Source organism: Cavia porcellus, unplaced genomic scaffold (genome assembly GCF_034190915.1).
Source record: "Cavia porcellus strain 051 isolate PalLab524CR breed Dunkin Hartley unplaced genomic scaffold, mCavPor4.1 scaffold_16, whole genome shotgun sequence".
Classification (NCBI taxonomy): Eukaryota; Metazoa; Chordata; class Mammalia; order Rodentia; family Caviidae; genus Cavia; species Cavia porcellus.
In genome coordinates this window covers 17,722,475-17,736,646 of record NW_026947499.1, presented here as the reverse complement: position 1 = coordinate 17,736,646, position 14,172 = coordinate 17,722,475, and the positions used below count along the sequence as shown (strand labels likewise).

General features: G+C 44.9%; 1 protein-coding gene across 6 annotated transcripts in view; it reads left to right on the top strand.

The window, feature by feature from the left end:
- Positions 1–14,172, top strand: part of Acacb (acetyl-CoA carboxylase beta) — a 146,485-nt gene that overhangs the window by 98,557 nt on the left and 33,756 nt on the right. For all 6 annotated transcript variants that reach the window (XM_013142016.3, XM_003477752.5, XM_013142015.3 and 3 more), the window contains 3 exons: positions 3,854–3,991; positions 5,291–5,390; positions 5,468–5,575. In XM_013142016.3, the coding sequence (XP_012997470.1) occupies positions 3,854–3,991; positions 5,291–5,390; positions 5,468–5,575 (346 nt within the window). The remainder of the gene's footprint in view (positions 1–3,853; positions 3,992–5,290; positions 5,391–5,467; positions 5,576–14,172) is intronic.

The following is a 14,172-nucleotide window of genomic DNA, read 5'->3' as shown; positions in this document are numbered from 1 at the left end:
AAAAAGGAAGAAAAATGTGGACAGAAAGCTGTAGCCAGACGCTCTCACCACAGCCCCACTGTATCTGAAGATGCTCAGTTGTGGTGAAGTTGGGGGTTGGCGGGCCCAAGGGCCTGGGGAGGGGGAGGACGCGGTTGTGGAGTGGAGTAGGGAAGCAGGGATTAGCACTGGCTTGGAGATCTGCACTGGCTGGGCTTGCGATGAGTGTGGGAAACTCAGTCCTCCATGGGAGTGGGCAATTGTCCAGGTGACATTTTGGAGTCGGGCAGGATAAGCCTGAAGCCAGAATGGCAGCCAGCTTCATTCAGCCACTCCAAGTGCACAGCAGATTGGTGAGAATTGCTTGGACTGAGTCTCACCCCTGTGTGTGATCCAATAGCCAAGACCGAGGTTTCCCTGAAGCTGTCCCTAACTTCCCTGACTGCATGGCACACACTAACGTGGTGAAGACTCTCAGTGGTTTCCAGCACAGAAGGGAGGGACCAGCCTGCCTCACCCCTGCTTGTACTTCAGTGACCATCAGCAGACTGGGGAGGGCAGCAATCCTTAGCCAGCAGGCTTCAGAGTAATTGTAGCCAATTCAGGAAGTGCCGGGGACCATTACTATCCACTTATCTGGAAGAAACTAGAAACATAACAAGAGAAGGAAACAAAAGTAAGTGTCTAGCCTCCAACCCAAACAGTACTGGTCCAGGAGAGGTAGACACAGAAGAGATCAGGGATTGCACACCTGCAGTTTGGAAAAAGCAGCATCTGACACAAAGAATTATCTTCATAACACTATAAAAGAACTATAAACAGAAATACTAATGCACATAAAGAAAGATATAAGAAAAATAATAAAAGAAATGCTAAGTACCTCTCAAGAAGATACAGATGGAAGAATGGAGGAACATAGAAAAAGGAGAGAAACTTTTGATGAAGAATATAAAATGTGTATTAGCCACATGGGGCTCATGGCTACCATATTGAATTGTGAAGTTCTAGAACATTCCATCATTTTAGAAAGTACAAGTGGACAATGGTGACCTAGATCCTTGTGAAGAGAAAATGGGATAAGGCACATGAAGCATTTAGAACTTTCCTGGCACAAAGAAAGTTATGGGTATCAACACTCTGTGATGATCATGCCTAATACTGTTATTATTACTGCATGATGGCATGCTGGTAGCCAGGAACTGCTGAGTGCTTCCATAGTCCTGTTGTATTCAGTTCTGGCTGTTGGACCAAAGTGTGTTCTTATCTCCATTTTACAAACGAGAGCCATGGGACTTACACTAAACAAAAGCTGAGTTTCTCCTTCATGAGAAGAAGGGGTCAAAACCCATGTCTTAATCTTGCTTGAGTTCTTCCCATGGTGCTTGAGTTGACGGTGCTTGGAGCCAGGGATTCCACTGGAGTCTGTGCTCCAAAAGTTGGAGCTCAAATTGGAGTCTGTGCTCCAAAAGCTTATGCTCTCACCTGAGCTTGTCAGTGTGTCTGTAGCAGTAGCTCAGTCTCTTTTTTTTAGCCCATCCTATTTTAGGAACCAATGTCCCTGTCTAGTCAGGTGGAGAGCGATACTTTCTATAAAGTAGTTATGTCTCCCTGGGAGCCAAAGAATTCCCTTTCACTCTTTTCCAGTTCTCTGGTTCCTCTGTTTCCAGTTCTTATGGGGTTTCCCAAAGACCTTGCTTATGGCTACAATGTCAAATCATGACTTGGTGATTCCACAAACCAGAATCTCTGTCTCTATAGGTTACAGGGTTCATGCTGTCCTGAAGCAGGGATTTTCCTGGCCTCTTGAGATTTCAAAAAATAAGTTATTCCTCCCATTGATTTTTGGAAGGAAGGGCTTATGGATGAAGAAAAGAGGGGCTTCCCTGTGAGGCACTGTCTTCTGTGTTCATTGTTTATTTTTACCATTCTTATTTCTGAAGAAGTGATTGTGGGGTTTTGTCCAGCTAGGGTTAGCAGGAAATGTGCTGAAGCCATTTTGGAATTGTAGGCCCCTATGGAGGAGTTTTTTTTCTCTGTTAGTTTCATTGGCTCAGCAGTGCATCCCTGCTAGGAAGGAAGGGCAGTGATCCCAAGGGTTCTGCATCATACAGTGAATCTTAGGAAAGACCTGCATTATATTCAGGTTATTGCTGGTGAATCCAGGAAGGGAATCAGGGGTCTGTTTGAGTCCAGAGACATACTGAGGTCTCTGGAGGGATCCCTGACCCAGGTTAAAGGTCTTCATGGTTGATGTAGGCTCTGAGTCCTGGTGTATGACTAACCATGCACAGATCTTTGAGGCCTCTAGGAAGGAACATGAATGCAGAACACTACCCAGGAGGGCCTGGCCTCCCCTACCACCTGTGTGTGTGGGCCCAGGTATATGGTATACTAGGTCACTAAGATCCTCAGAGAGACCAGAGAAGAGTTTGGCAGGGCTTCCTGCAGCCTGCACCATGGACTTGGGTGTTCCCAAGGCAATCTGAGCAGGGTGGCTAGGAGCTGGGTGCATTGCTGGACGAGCTACAGTTCTAGTCCACTCACTGTTGCCCTGAAGGACAGTGGCCATCAAGCCCAGACATGTCTGTGTGTGTACATGTGTACTCGTGTGTGTGTATTTTCCAGCAGAGGCAGGAAATACAAATTTTAGTTTTTAAAAAAATCTGAAATCCCTTTACTTTTCAACATGAGTAACTAACTTATGTGTTAAGACTGCTGTATGAAGCAAAGTCAGTTTGAATTAAGTGTGCTGAATGTGACTTTGTAACCTCTGAGAAAGGGGACTTGGGTCGTGATTCCAGAGGTACTGAATGAGAACGCATGCACCTGTGTTGTGGATCCCCAGGAGCACCCAGATTTGATGATTTGCGTAGTGTATAGTGATGTGAATGGCTCTGGAATATGACAGCACAAGGACAAAGCACAGTTAGCAAAGGCAAAGGGCCCACAAGTATAGCCCTTTGAGTGGAGAGCAGGCGCAAACTGAGTTTCCTCCCAGAGGATTGACGTGAATTCCCTCAGCAATGTGTGTGATAGTGTATGTCAGTGTTGGCTGCTAGCTTGTTAGGAGCCAGCACCCAGGCTTTTTATTGGCAGCTGGTCATGTAGGCATCTCTGCCTGGTCCGAAGATGCCAGGCCCCCAGGGAAAGTAGGTGCTCAGCATAAATCAGGCTGTTTGTACAGACATCTTAGGCATAGCAAACCACTCTGCCATTTAGGGAAGAGTGAGACCCGTTCCCAAATTCAGGTTCCTGGGTGCCAATCAAGGGCCAGCCTTGCAAGCAGGTCTCCTTCCTACAAAAAGAAGCTCAGACCTCTGTGCCAATGCTTTTCTGCAGGCCATCAGATCACTGCTCCTCCATCTGAGTCCATGGCTCAGTTCCAAAATCCTCAGGTGACCTGAGTTTCTCTGGCAGCCTCTGGGCCTGGAAACAATGGGTGTCTTGACTTGAATGGGCAGATGATTTTATGCCCTGAGGGGTTTGGTGAAGGGTGAGCCAGAGGTCTGAGTGTCCACAGAGCCGAGCCTGCCCCTTCTCCTGCTGCCCAGGGCTGGAGCTCTGCAGGGAAATTTGATGCAGCAAATGTTCTTTCTGTGAAGCCCTGCTTTGGGATTTCCTGGGGGTGGATTGGACCTGGGTTTGAGTGTATGCACCATTCATTCATTCATTCACTTTCTGGGCTCCTACTGTATACCGAGGTCCTAAGGGATCAGGTGAGACTCTTGACCTCTGACCTCAACTTCAGTCTCCAGCTCCCAAAGTGGAAGACTGATCTGGCTCCCTGAAGTGTCTATTTGCTCCCTGAGGCAGCGGCTGCTAGAGCTGAGGCTGCAGGCAGCTGCCTCATCCTCCCCTTGATGTCACCCTGCAGGATGACAGTGCCCATCAGTGTCTCCAACCCTGACCTGCTGCGGCACAGTACGGAACTCTTCATGGACAGCGCCTTCACCCCACTGTGCCAGCGGATGGGGGCCATGGTGGCCTTCAGGAGATTTGAGGATTTCACCAGGTACAGTGTGGCCAGGTCTCTCAAACCTCCCAACCCCAAAAACCTTCTCCTGACTGCACCCAACGTCAACACTTTGAGCAGTGAGTTCAAAACAACTGAACCTGGGTGCTGTGGTGGAGACCTGTAATCTCAGCTACTTAGACAGCTGAGGCAGGAGGGTCACATGTTCTGGCCCAGGCCGGGCAGTTTATAGAGACCCTACATTAAAATTTAAAAGAAAGGGTGGAAGAGCATAGTGTTCCCTGGGTTTAATCTCCAGCACTGCAAATTAAATAAATGCATTGGTTTATTTTTAAAAATAGAATCACAGGAGAGTGAAGGGGAACCAAGTGATCAGTGAGTACTGAGTTACACAGTACCACTAATGTACTGTATGTTTCAAAAAGATAGAAGAAGGAATTTTGGAAGTTTCACCATAAAAATGATAAATGAAGAATAAATGAAGAGATAGATGTGTTTAATTTCATTTAAACATTATACACAATATCCACATACATATTGCAACTTTACATGGCACCCTCTTACTATATCTGTGTTGTATTTTTGTGTATCAGTTAAGAATAAATTGAAAATAGTAACAGAATCATGATAGCATGACAGCCAAGCATGTGAGGCCTTGGGTCAGCTAGCCCATGTCTGAAGCCTGGCTCTCCACTTTTTAACTGTGAGACTAAGCACGTTATTTAACCTCCCGTAACTCTTCTCAGCCATGAAAGGGCTTAATAGAAGGACCTATTGATAGAGGAGTCATGAAAATGAAAATTAAATGAGAACAGATTCATGCAACAATATATTTCAGGTATAATTCCTATGTAAATGACACACTCAGTAAATGTCAGGCATTGGTACTATTACTCCCCTTTTTTCTGCTTGTCACTATATGGGATGCATTGTGCTTGAATTTTCCTGTTGGGTTTTCACACGGTGTGGTGAGGTGTGTGGATCACTCTTGCTAACCTCACGGGACTCCTTCGGGGGGAGGTCTTCTGGGTCTCCCAGCCAGTAAAAGTGGGAGCCAAGAGTGGACCCAGCTGATGGTCTAGAGTGGAAGAACCCTTTGTTGGACCCCTGACCTAAGGCCCTATCAGTTCATTCTTCACCTTGAGGAACGAACCCATCGAGGTGCTGCGGACCAGATCAAAGAGCCACAGAGTTCTGAGTCCTGCGTGGAATTGGACGAAATCGCAGTCTTGGCTAGGAAAGGGGTGCCTGGCGCTCCTGCATGCCTGCAGTGACAGCCTGACTGATATCCCCATGAGCCCGTGGTCCCTTAGCCTCCTTCTGTGTCCACACCCCCAGAAACTTTGATGAAGTCATCTCCTGCTTCGCCAACGTGCCCAAAGACATCCCAGTCTTCAGCAAGGTCCGGACGACGCTATACTCTGAGGACGACTACAAGGTAAGCGTCTGAGCCCAGGGGCAATCCGGTGGAGGAGACCCAGCCCTTTTACCCCAGCCTTCATTTTTCTCTCACAGAGCCTCCGAGAAGAGCCCATCCACATCCTGAATGTGGCCATCCAGTGTGCAGACCACCTGGAGGACGAGGCACTAGTGCCAATTTTCCGGACGTTTGTACAATCCAAGGTACTTGGTGTGCCTCTGGCACTGGGGGAGCTGATTGTCTTGTTTTGTTATTCTATTTTTTTTTTTTGTCTTTTTCCTTTTTATCGGTACCAGGGATTGAACTCACGACTGCCTGCTTGCAAGGCAGGCGCTTATGCCGCTGAGCTAAATCCCCAGCCCCGATTGTCTTGTTTTGCATTGTGTGGCTGTAACAAAACACCTGAGGCTGGGTGCCTTTTTAAAGTGAAGAGCTTTACTTAGCTCACAGTTCTGGATGCTGCACTGGGCTACTATGTGTGTTAAGAGGCTCTGCCCTGTCACAGTATGGCAGGTGGTATCACATGGTGGCGATGCATGTGAGAAATGACATGATGGGAGAGGAAGCCAGACAGATGGGAGAGGCCAGGCTCACCCCTGTCCAACTCACTTTCTTGGGAACAAACCTAGTCCTACGAGAACTACGTAGTGCAGTGCCCCATGGTCCAATTTCCCTCACTTAAATGCCCCGCTGCCTCAATACTGTTACACCAGGGCATTCCACGCCGTTATGAGTTTTGGTGGCAACAAGCCAGGTTCAAGAATGAGTAGGAGAGAGGTCCCTGGAGAAGGAGGAGGGGCAGGTCTCGGTGAGTTTGTCATGCTCCTGAGCCTCACTGGGGTGCCTGTCCTGCTGAGTGCTTTGGAACCACATACCTGGTGCCCCAACCAGTTCTGCCCACATCCTGGGGCAGAGGTGGCTGAACATGACAGAGCCTTGCCTTCTTCACCAGTAACACAGGGCCAGCATTTCCCTCTCTCAGGATGTTGTAGTCATTAAGCAATCAAGCTTCATTACTTAGCCTGTCTGGGGCACAGAGGATATGCTTAGTAAGTAGTCTGAAGTTCTAGGAACAAGCTGTTGGGAGATTACAGAAACTCGGTTTTAAGATGGCCACTTACGCTGACCACCGAGCGTGCAAATAACTACAGGTTGCTTTTGCAAGCATGTGGTGGCCGTCCTCACATGCTCTCCTGCTGCAGTGCAGACAGCTGTCACATGTGCTCAGGGGCCACGGCTGCAGGTGATGTGATGTGGCTCAGCATGAGGAGCTGAAACTCTCCAAGGGCACCGACTGCACGGGTTTGATTTCATCACCTGTGTGACAGGGGCAGGTTCCGTTCCTTCTCTGACCCTTAGTTTTTCCTTCCGTAAAGTGGGATGCTGAAGTTCTTTGCTCAGAAAGAAACCAAATCTGCCAGGTGTGCTGTCTGTTTATCCTTGACCTTTCTGGTTTTGTCTCAACTTCAAGATCAGTGGAGAATTTTCAGTTGCAGCCTTTTAGCCTGCATATTAGTACTTGTGCCTTATTCTCCATATTATCTTGGGGGAAGGGATGCTTTTACCTCTGCCTGACTTGACACCCTTCAGAAACCCAGGTTGGTGCTTGGAGTGCAGGTGCTGCTGGGAGAATGAATGATGCTGAGTTGGATTAAGGCTGTGGACATTTGACCATGTATAAGAGCGACCTAGTGGGGAAAGGGAAAGCTTTTTGTTTTTCAGTATTGAAGATCAAAGCCAGGGACACTTACCACTGGGTGCACCCGTTATATTTTAATGGCTACGGTTTAGCCTTTTACTTTATTAATCATGTTCATTGCAGAATTAGCATTGCCTGTTAATGATATTTTTCTGCTTGTCACTATATGGGATGCATTACTTACCTAATCATTACTTAATCATTACTTAATGGTGTTCCCTGCAAAAAGTGCTTAAGATGTAAATCTGAAAAGTAGATTTTAAAACAAAACCATACCCCATCCTCTGAGGCAGCCTGAAAATATTGGCTCATTTCCATGCAGCCTGTCTCCTCTTATCCTAGCAGCTGTCATCACTGGGTGTTTGTCATCCCACTGCATAGGTACAGGGACATCTGAGCTGATGTGGGTTCATCTGCCTTCTCACATGTCAAATGGAGCACACAATACTTGAGGGTTCTTACCCAGAGACAGGGGAGGGGAGAGGCATCAGATCCAGTCCTGGAAGTATGGCCTGTGAGCCATTCTGCAGTGTGGGCAGCCATGTACTGGGGTCCTGTGTGGCAGTGAAAAGGAGTGAAACAGTGTCTAAACACTGGCTGGAGGGGTAGCTGTTAGATAGGAGAGATTAGATATGTCTGTGTGTGACTGAATACGTTATGTGTACGTATAATGTACAAGAGAGGAGGATAAGAAGGGAAAACTGTTTCATGTTCTGTGCTTCTATATTATTTAGGAAGTTTTGCAGCAAGCCTATATGAATGTGCACACTTGCACACACACAACTCATGTACACACATTCACATGCACAGTCACTCGTATGCACACAGACGCATGCTTAGCTGAGAACCAATAATCAGACTAACTTCCACATTAGAATCTTCGTTCTGCAGTATTCTAATTATACCTACTACAGTGTTCTTCTGTTCGTGTGTATTTGTCTTTTTGAAACAGGCCAAGACTGTTCATTTCCCCTGATAAGTTTTCCGCACCTTATTGACTGATCAATAACCTGTTTTCTTGTCTTTCCCAGTAAAACCTTTTGTAATATAGCCATCATAGTCTCTTATCACCATTGTAGTACCTTCCTGTTTCTTTTGTGCCGAGAATCAAACTCAGAGCCTTGTGCTTGCCAAGCGGGCACTGGGCCGCTGAACTATATCCCTGGCCCCCCTTGTAGTATTTATTTCATTTAGGAGCAACTGAGAACAGTGTTATGCTTTTTTTCAGTGCTGGGGATGAAACCCAGGGCTTCGTGCATAAAAAGCAACTGCTCTAACACTGAGTGACTTCCCTAGCTCAGTGTCATTCTTTTTTTGCATAATTTTTATTGAAGTCTAAAAGGAAGTGTCTGAATCAGGCGTATATATGGCTTGGTGGATTTTCACAGCAAGCAGGTGTGTGTAATCAGCGTTCAGATCAGAAATGGATACTCCTGCCCCCACCAAAGCTCCTTGTACCCTCTTCCTTCACCACCCCCAGAGACACCTGTCTGTATCTGTTCTTCAATTTTATACAAAAATGGAATCAGAGTTTGCATGCTTTTTTTTTTTAAGAGTAGCAAAAAGTTAGAAGAGAAAAAAAGCTCCTGTCTGAGAGGGACAGAAAGGGGTCCAGAAAGTGGGTTGCCAGCCAGCTCTGCCTCTCAAGGGTGTTTATTGAGCAAAGCTAGGAGGTGAGGCGGGGCTAAGGTGGGATATAAAAAGCCCTCTCCTGTCCTCGTCTCAGTCCAGGAAGTGTATGTTTGTAATCTCATGGAAAAGTTATTGGAATTCTAGCAAGTTAATTCCAATTTACCACTTCCAGGGCCACCCACAGTGAGAACAAAGACCCTAAGGCATATTTATAGTTATGGGGAGCCAAGGGGTCCTAAGTCTGGCCAGAATGAAGGTTCATTAGAACAAAGGCTTTGACCCAGGGCCTAACCTGGATTTTATTAATTCTTGAAGAAGGGAGTACCTTGAGGACGAGGGACTGTGAGAATGGTGGGAAATATGTGAGCACTGTGAGCTGAGCTAGGCAGGAGGCCTGAAAGCCCCTCTGCAACATGCAGAGAGAAGGCTGTGCAGAAAGACCAATCTGCGTAACACAAGTGAGGTGGCGTTTAGTGTCTAGGGGGCGGTGCTTTCACCTGATGTGCAGATTTTTCTGCCCTGGCCTCTTATCTTAAGGCTGGAACTCGGTTGACAGCCCTGGAGCAGTGGCTCTGCATCCCACCCAGCTCAACCGTGTTTTGGTGGGGGATGATGACACAGAGACTGTGCCTAGACTATGCATCAGCACCTCAGCTGGCCCTGTTTGCATTGCTTACATCAACTGAAGGGACAGGAAAATAGCTTAGCCAGCTCTGTACATGTCAGTACCTGGCGACAGGGCCAGGTTTAGCCAAAGTGGGGGTAGTTGCTCTTTGTTCAAAGAGAGTCATCCAGACGGTTCTCCACAGCGGGACAGAACTATCATCAATCAATAAGATTACAAATACAGTCACTTAGGTAACACTGATCCAATGGCAAATCATAGGATGGCTGTGAGGTGGGACAACTAATAACTATGGTCAACCAGTAAGTGTACAGCAAGTCTAATCGCTAGGGTAATATTGATTAAATGGGGATCAAATGGAGAAACAAGTCATATAGCAAGTACACATGGGACAGGTGAGGACTTTCCTGAAAGGGGTGTGTTAAGGAGGTTTGGTCCTCCACCCTAAAGTGATTGATGCCTGTTTAGAATATAAATCACTGCTGTTCTTCTCTAGGGGAAGTAAATGGGTGAATAGTTCTGCATTGACCTCTCTGGGGCTCAGCCCTGTTACAATATTCCTACCTAACTTGGCTATGTATACTATTTCCCCCTCTGAAGAAGCACCCCTCACTGCCATCCGGGGATGGAGATGAGCTGGCTACTTCCAGCTGACGACAGTCATAGTTGTGATGGGCAGTCAGAGATACTCCACAAGGGGTCTATCTAAAGGCCCTGGATAGGCACCAGGTGGTCTTGTCTTGGGTAGACGTCAGCTTAAAGTCTGAAGGAGACAAGGACACAGAAACAATTAAATATGCATGGGACAAATAAAAAACCAACAAGGTAATTATGAATGTAGCCAACACAATTTTCCACCAGGAGGAACCAGTAATAGCTTTCCGTAGAGGATAAAGAGAAGGTCCAGGGAATTTCAGAATCTGACATTTCATCAACCTGTCATCTAATATCTTGAATAGCTATTGAGATATTAGCAGAAAGATCAGGAATGAACACACAACGTTCAGATTTTATAATTGTATAAGTACCCCCTTGTGCTTCTGTTAGAATATCTAATGCAAACCGATTTTGGGGAGGCTTGCCTCATTGATTTTATTTCTTCATGAGAGAAAGAGGGGGGGAGGGGAGACCAGCTGCAGTGTCGTTTAAGGACTGCTGAGTATAATTAGTTGAAATCTTGATGTGTTGCATGACATCTCCTAACACTAAGGAAGAGGGAAAGATAGAAGCCAAAGGAAACGCACTTCTAGACCATCGATGATGGCCATAGGTGGGCAAGTGTACAGGTTTGCCAATACTTTTGACACTTCTGTCTTATAACCATGCAAATCCCAGCATATATCTTCCTATCTGTCCAGGGAGTAGCCAGGGCCACAAATTGACTCCACAGGACCAATGAGTGCCACTGGGGGCTTCCCATCTAATTCCAGGGTAGTTGAACCAGTTCATTACAAACCAGTCTTCAGCCTGTAAAGTTAGTGTACATATACATTGTTCAGGGGTGAGGGCCCCATCTCAAGTTTTAGTGGAGTTAGGCCAATGGAAACAGGAGTGATTTTTCTGTTCCCAACATAAAGGGATTTTTCTACTAAGTTGTCCTATAATGGGGGTTAACTATAGATAATTCTATATCTGATAATAATTCCATGTTGATATCTATGGTTGTTGACCCTAGGAAGAGGACGTTATTTTTATTTAATAGGGTTCCTACTAGAGGCTTTAAAGAGGCTACAGTGGAATTTTTAGAAAATTTCTATTATGTCCAGAATTACTAACAGCATAATTTATAGGCCACTCCACTACCTAGTAATGGTGGGCTAAACTATGAACCATTTAACTCTTTTGTAACTCATCAATATAATCTTGTAGCTTATTCCAGTCATGTCCTTGAAGTGTATTTCTTATTTTAATGAGAGTTAAAGGTGGTAACTGAGACCACTGTTGGTGGGTCTAATGAACCATTTTGCAAAGATGTCTCTTTAGGGTCTCATTCATTTTTTTCTATGTTTCCTGATGATTGTGGCCTCCGTGCACCATGGAGGCGACAGAGAACACCCAGTGCCTGAGACACACACCTTGTGTACTGCTGCTTTAAAAGAAGGCTCATTATCACTCTGTAATCTCTTAAGAAGTCCAAAATTGTGAATGATTTCTGAGACTAAAAGTTTCACCACTTCTTGTGACTTTTCTGTTCTACAAGGAAGGGTTTCAACCCGGTTTGTGAAGGTATCTACCCAGACTAACAAGTGTTCATTCCTTTGTTCTTTGGTAGATGATTGAAACTGTTCTTAAGGGCCTGGAATAGCAATCGTAACCCACTGACTCTTAGATCCCTCGACCGATGGAATCTGATATTTTATTTTGAGTCTTTCCAGTTTTAGCCTTAATTATCTCCAAAGTTTTGATGACTTGAGAAACAGATTATAACAACTGATACATTATTTTTGACCAATGAAAAACTGTCAAGTTCTTGTACATAGACAACAATATATATTGTATTTGAGAACAAATGTAAGCAGCATTTTGTTTAGTTGGCAACCTGGTACATATAGTATTTGGACAGGATAAAATATCTCTGCAGGATGGGAGCAGGGATTTTAGGCATAATCAAAAAGGAATGGGTTAAGAGAAACTCATCCTAGATGCAACTAAAGTGAGTTATCTTTCATCTGGTGATTTGTTTTTATTGAGATCTGATGGCTGAAAGGAAGGCCAGGATTGAAAAGGACAAAGAGACATGCCCCAGTGTCCAGCAAGAAGCTGGTTTTTTTCCCTCCATAGCCACGATTACTCAGAGCTCCTCCAAGGACATGACGGGTGGACAGGACAGGGCACAGTGCCCCGGGGCCCTTCAGTCTTGCTGGACCACCTGGGAAGGCGACTCTGGGCCCGGGGGCCTCTGCTTCAGAGTGCAGCCTGCCTTCAGTGGCTGCCTTTGCAGTCAGGACACAGTGTGGGGCCTTTTAAGGCCGACCCTCTTAAGGCGGCCTGGTTTTGGCAGCAGTAGCTGGTGAGGTTGGTAGTGGTTGAACTGGGGTTCTTGGAACCCCAGAAGTCAGACTTAAGGTGTGTATTTTTTAAGACCACAACAAAGGCAGCTGCTTTTTGGTCTTTTTTTCTTTCTCTCCTTGGCTTCTTTCCCGTCTCCATTACTGAAAGTAAGGAGGCAGTTTTTATTAAAATTATCGAGCACTATCTGGAGCAAAAGCTATCTTTTGTAACTTTTTCTAATATCTGGGGCTGATTGCATAATAAAATGTCTTTAAGTATAATTTGTCCTCTTTCTATTGAATCAGGAGCTATGGACACATGTTTTACCAGTACCTCTTGTAAATGATCTAAGAAGGCAGAGAAGTGTAAATGTTTCTCTTGATAAATAGTTGACAATTTAAAATATTTAGAAGGCTTGATCTTTGTCCTTCTTAGATTGCCAAGAATACACACTTGACAATGTATCCTGCTGCAAATGCCTGTCTGTCTGTTAAGCCAGCAGGGGTCCTGGGTGGGCACTGCTTGGGCTCCAGGAGGAACTGGTTTTCCCTGGCTGTCAATCTTCTTGCTGTCTAAAATTAACGATATGATACTCATCCCCAGTATAATAGCAGCTTGAAATGTTTGATTTAAGATTAACACAACCTCTTTCCAGTCTAGCTCATAAGTGTGAATAAATCCCTAAAGACTTCAATGTACTTATCAGCATCATGTGAAACTTTTCCTGGATCTAGCTTGATCTGTTTTAGGTCATTGAGAAAAACAGTTATATGAACACAAAAGTAGTCTCATATGAGTTGTAATTATACTTTCAGCATAAGTAAGAATTACTTCTTAATGTAAAGAAAGCTGGAACACAGGGCACTTCTGACCATTTCCCTTTTTTTACAGTGTAATTCTAGTTGTAAAATACCATCCTGATTAATACTTCCCTTTGCATTCCATTTTGGCTCTAGCAGGTAGGCTGGCCGTGTGTGTGTGCAGAAAAATATCAGGCAGTTCGTTTTCAAGATGTAAAGGCTGAACATCTTCCATTGCTTAATAATGCATTCTGAAGGAGTAAGAGATGTGGACAGTGAGCCTCCTATGTCTCCGTCCAGTTAGCTCAGTGGAAGACCTCCAAATGATACAGTGGAAAAGAACTCCCAACCTGCTGGATGTCCAAAATGTGTAATTCATGTTCTCTAAAATCAAGGAATGAATTTCAGGAACAACGGAGGTTAAGAGTGGGAAGGATTTATTGAGAGAAAAAAAGCTTTTATCTGATTGGGACAGAAGGGACCTCAGAAAGTGGGCGACCCCTGCATTCTTTAGTGGTGAATATTTTGCTCAAATCATCCTCCTCCACAGCTTTTTGAGGTGAATTAATGAATACAAATTCTTACAGTGTACATGTTTTGCTTGTCTTTAAGGGGGCAGGGTGGGGATTAAACTCTGTGCCTTCACACTGGACTGCATCTTTGCCTTTTTATGATGATGATGATGATGATGATTTTAATTTTGAGACAGTCTCACTAAGGCTCTAACTTGCTATCTTTTTGCTCAGACTGCCATGTTCTTCTCTTCTTTTTTTTTTTTTTTTTTAATTTAAGAGGAAAAAGAGAAAAACACAAAACAAACCAAAGCGGCGTAAGGGTACACGCAATACAGAACTACAAAACAAAACAAAACAAAACAAAAAAACATAACAATAAGAAATCACCTGCTAGTAGATTACATACTATCTTCTTGAAAATAGTTCCTCAAATCACAGTATCAAAGAACACAAGGTGGACATTCAAACGGAGACTGCAAACAGCTGTGTTCAATGTTCCAAAAACATTGATAAAGTCAGCTATTTAACACCCCCAAAC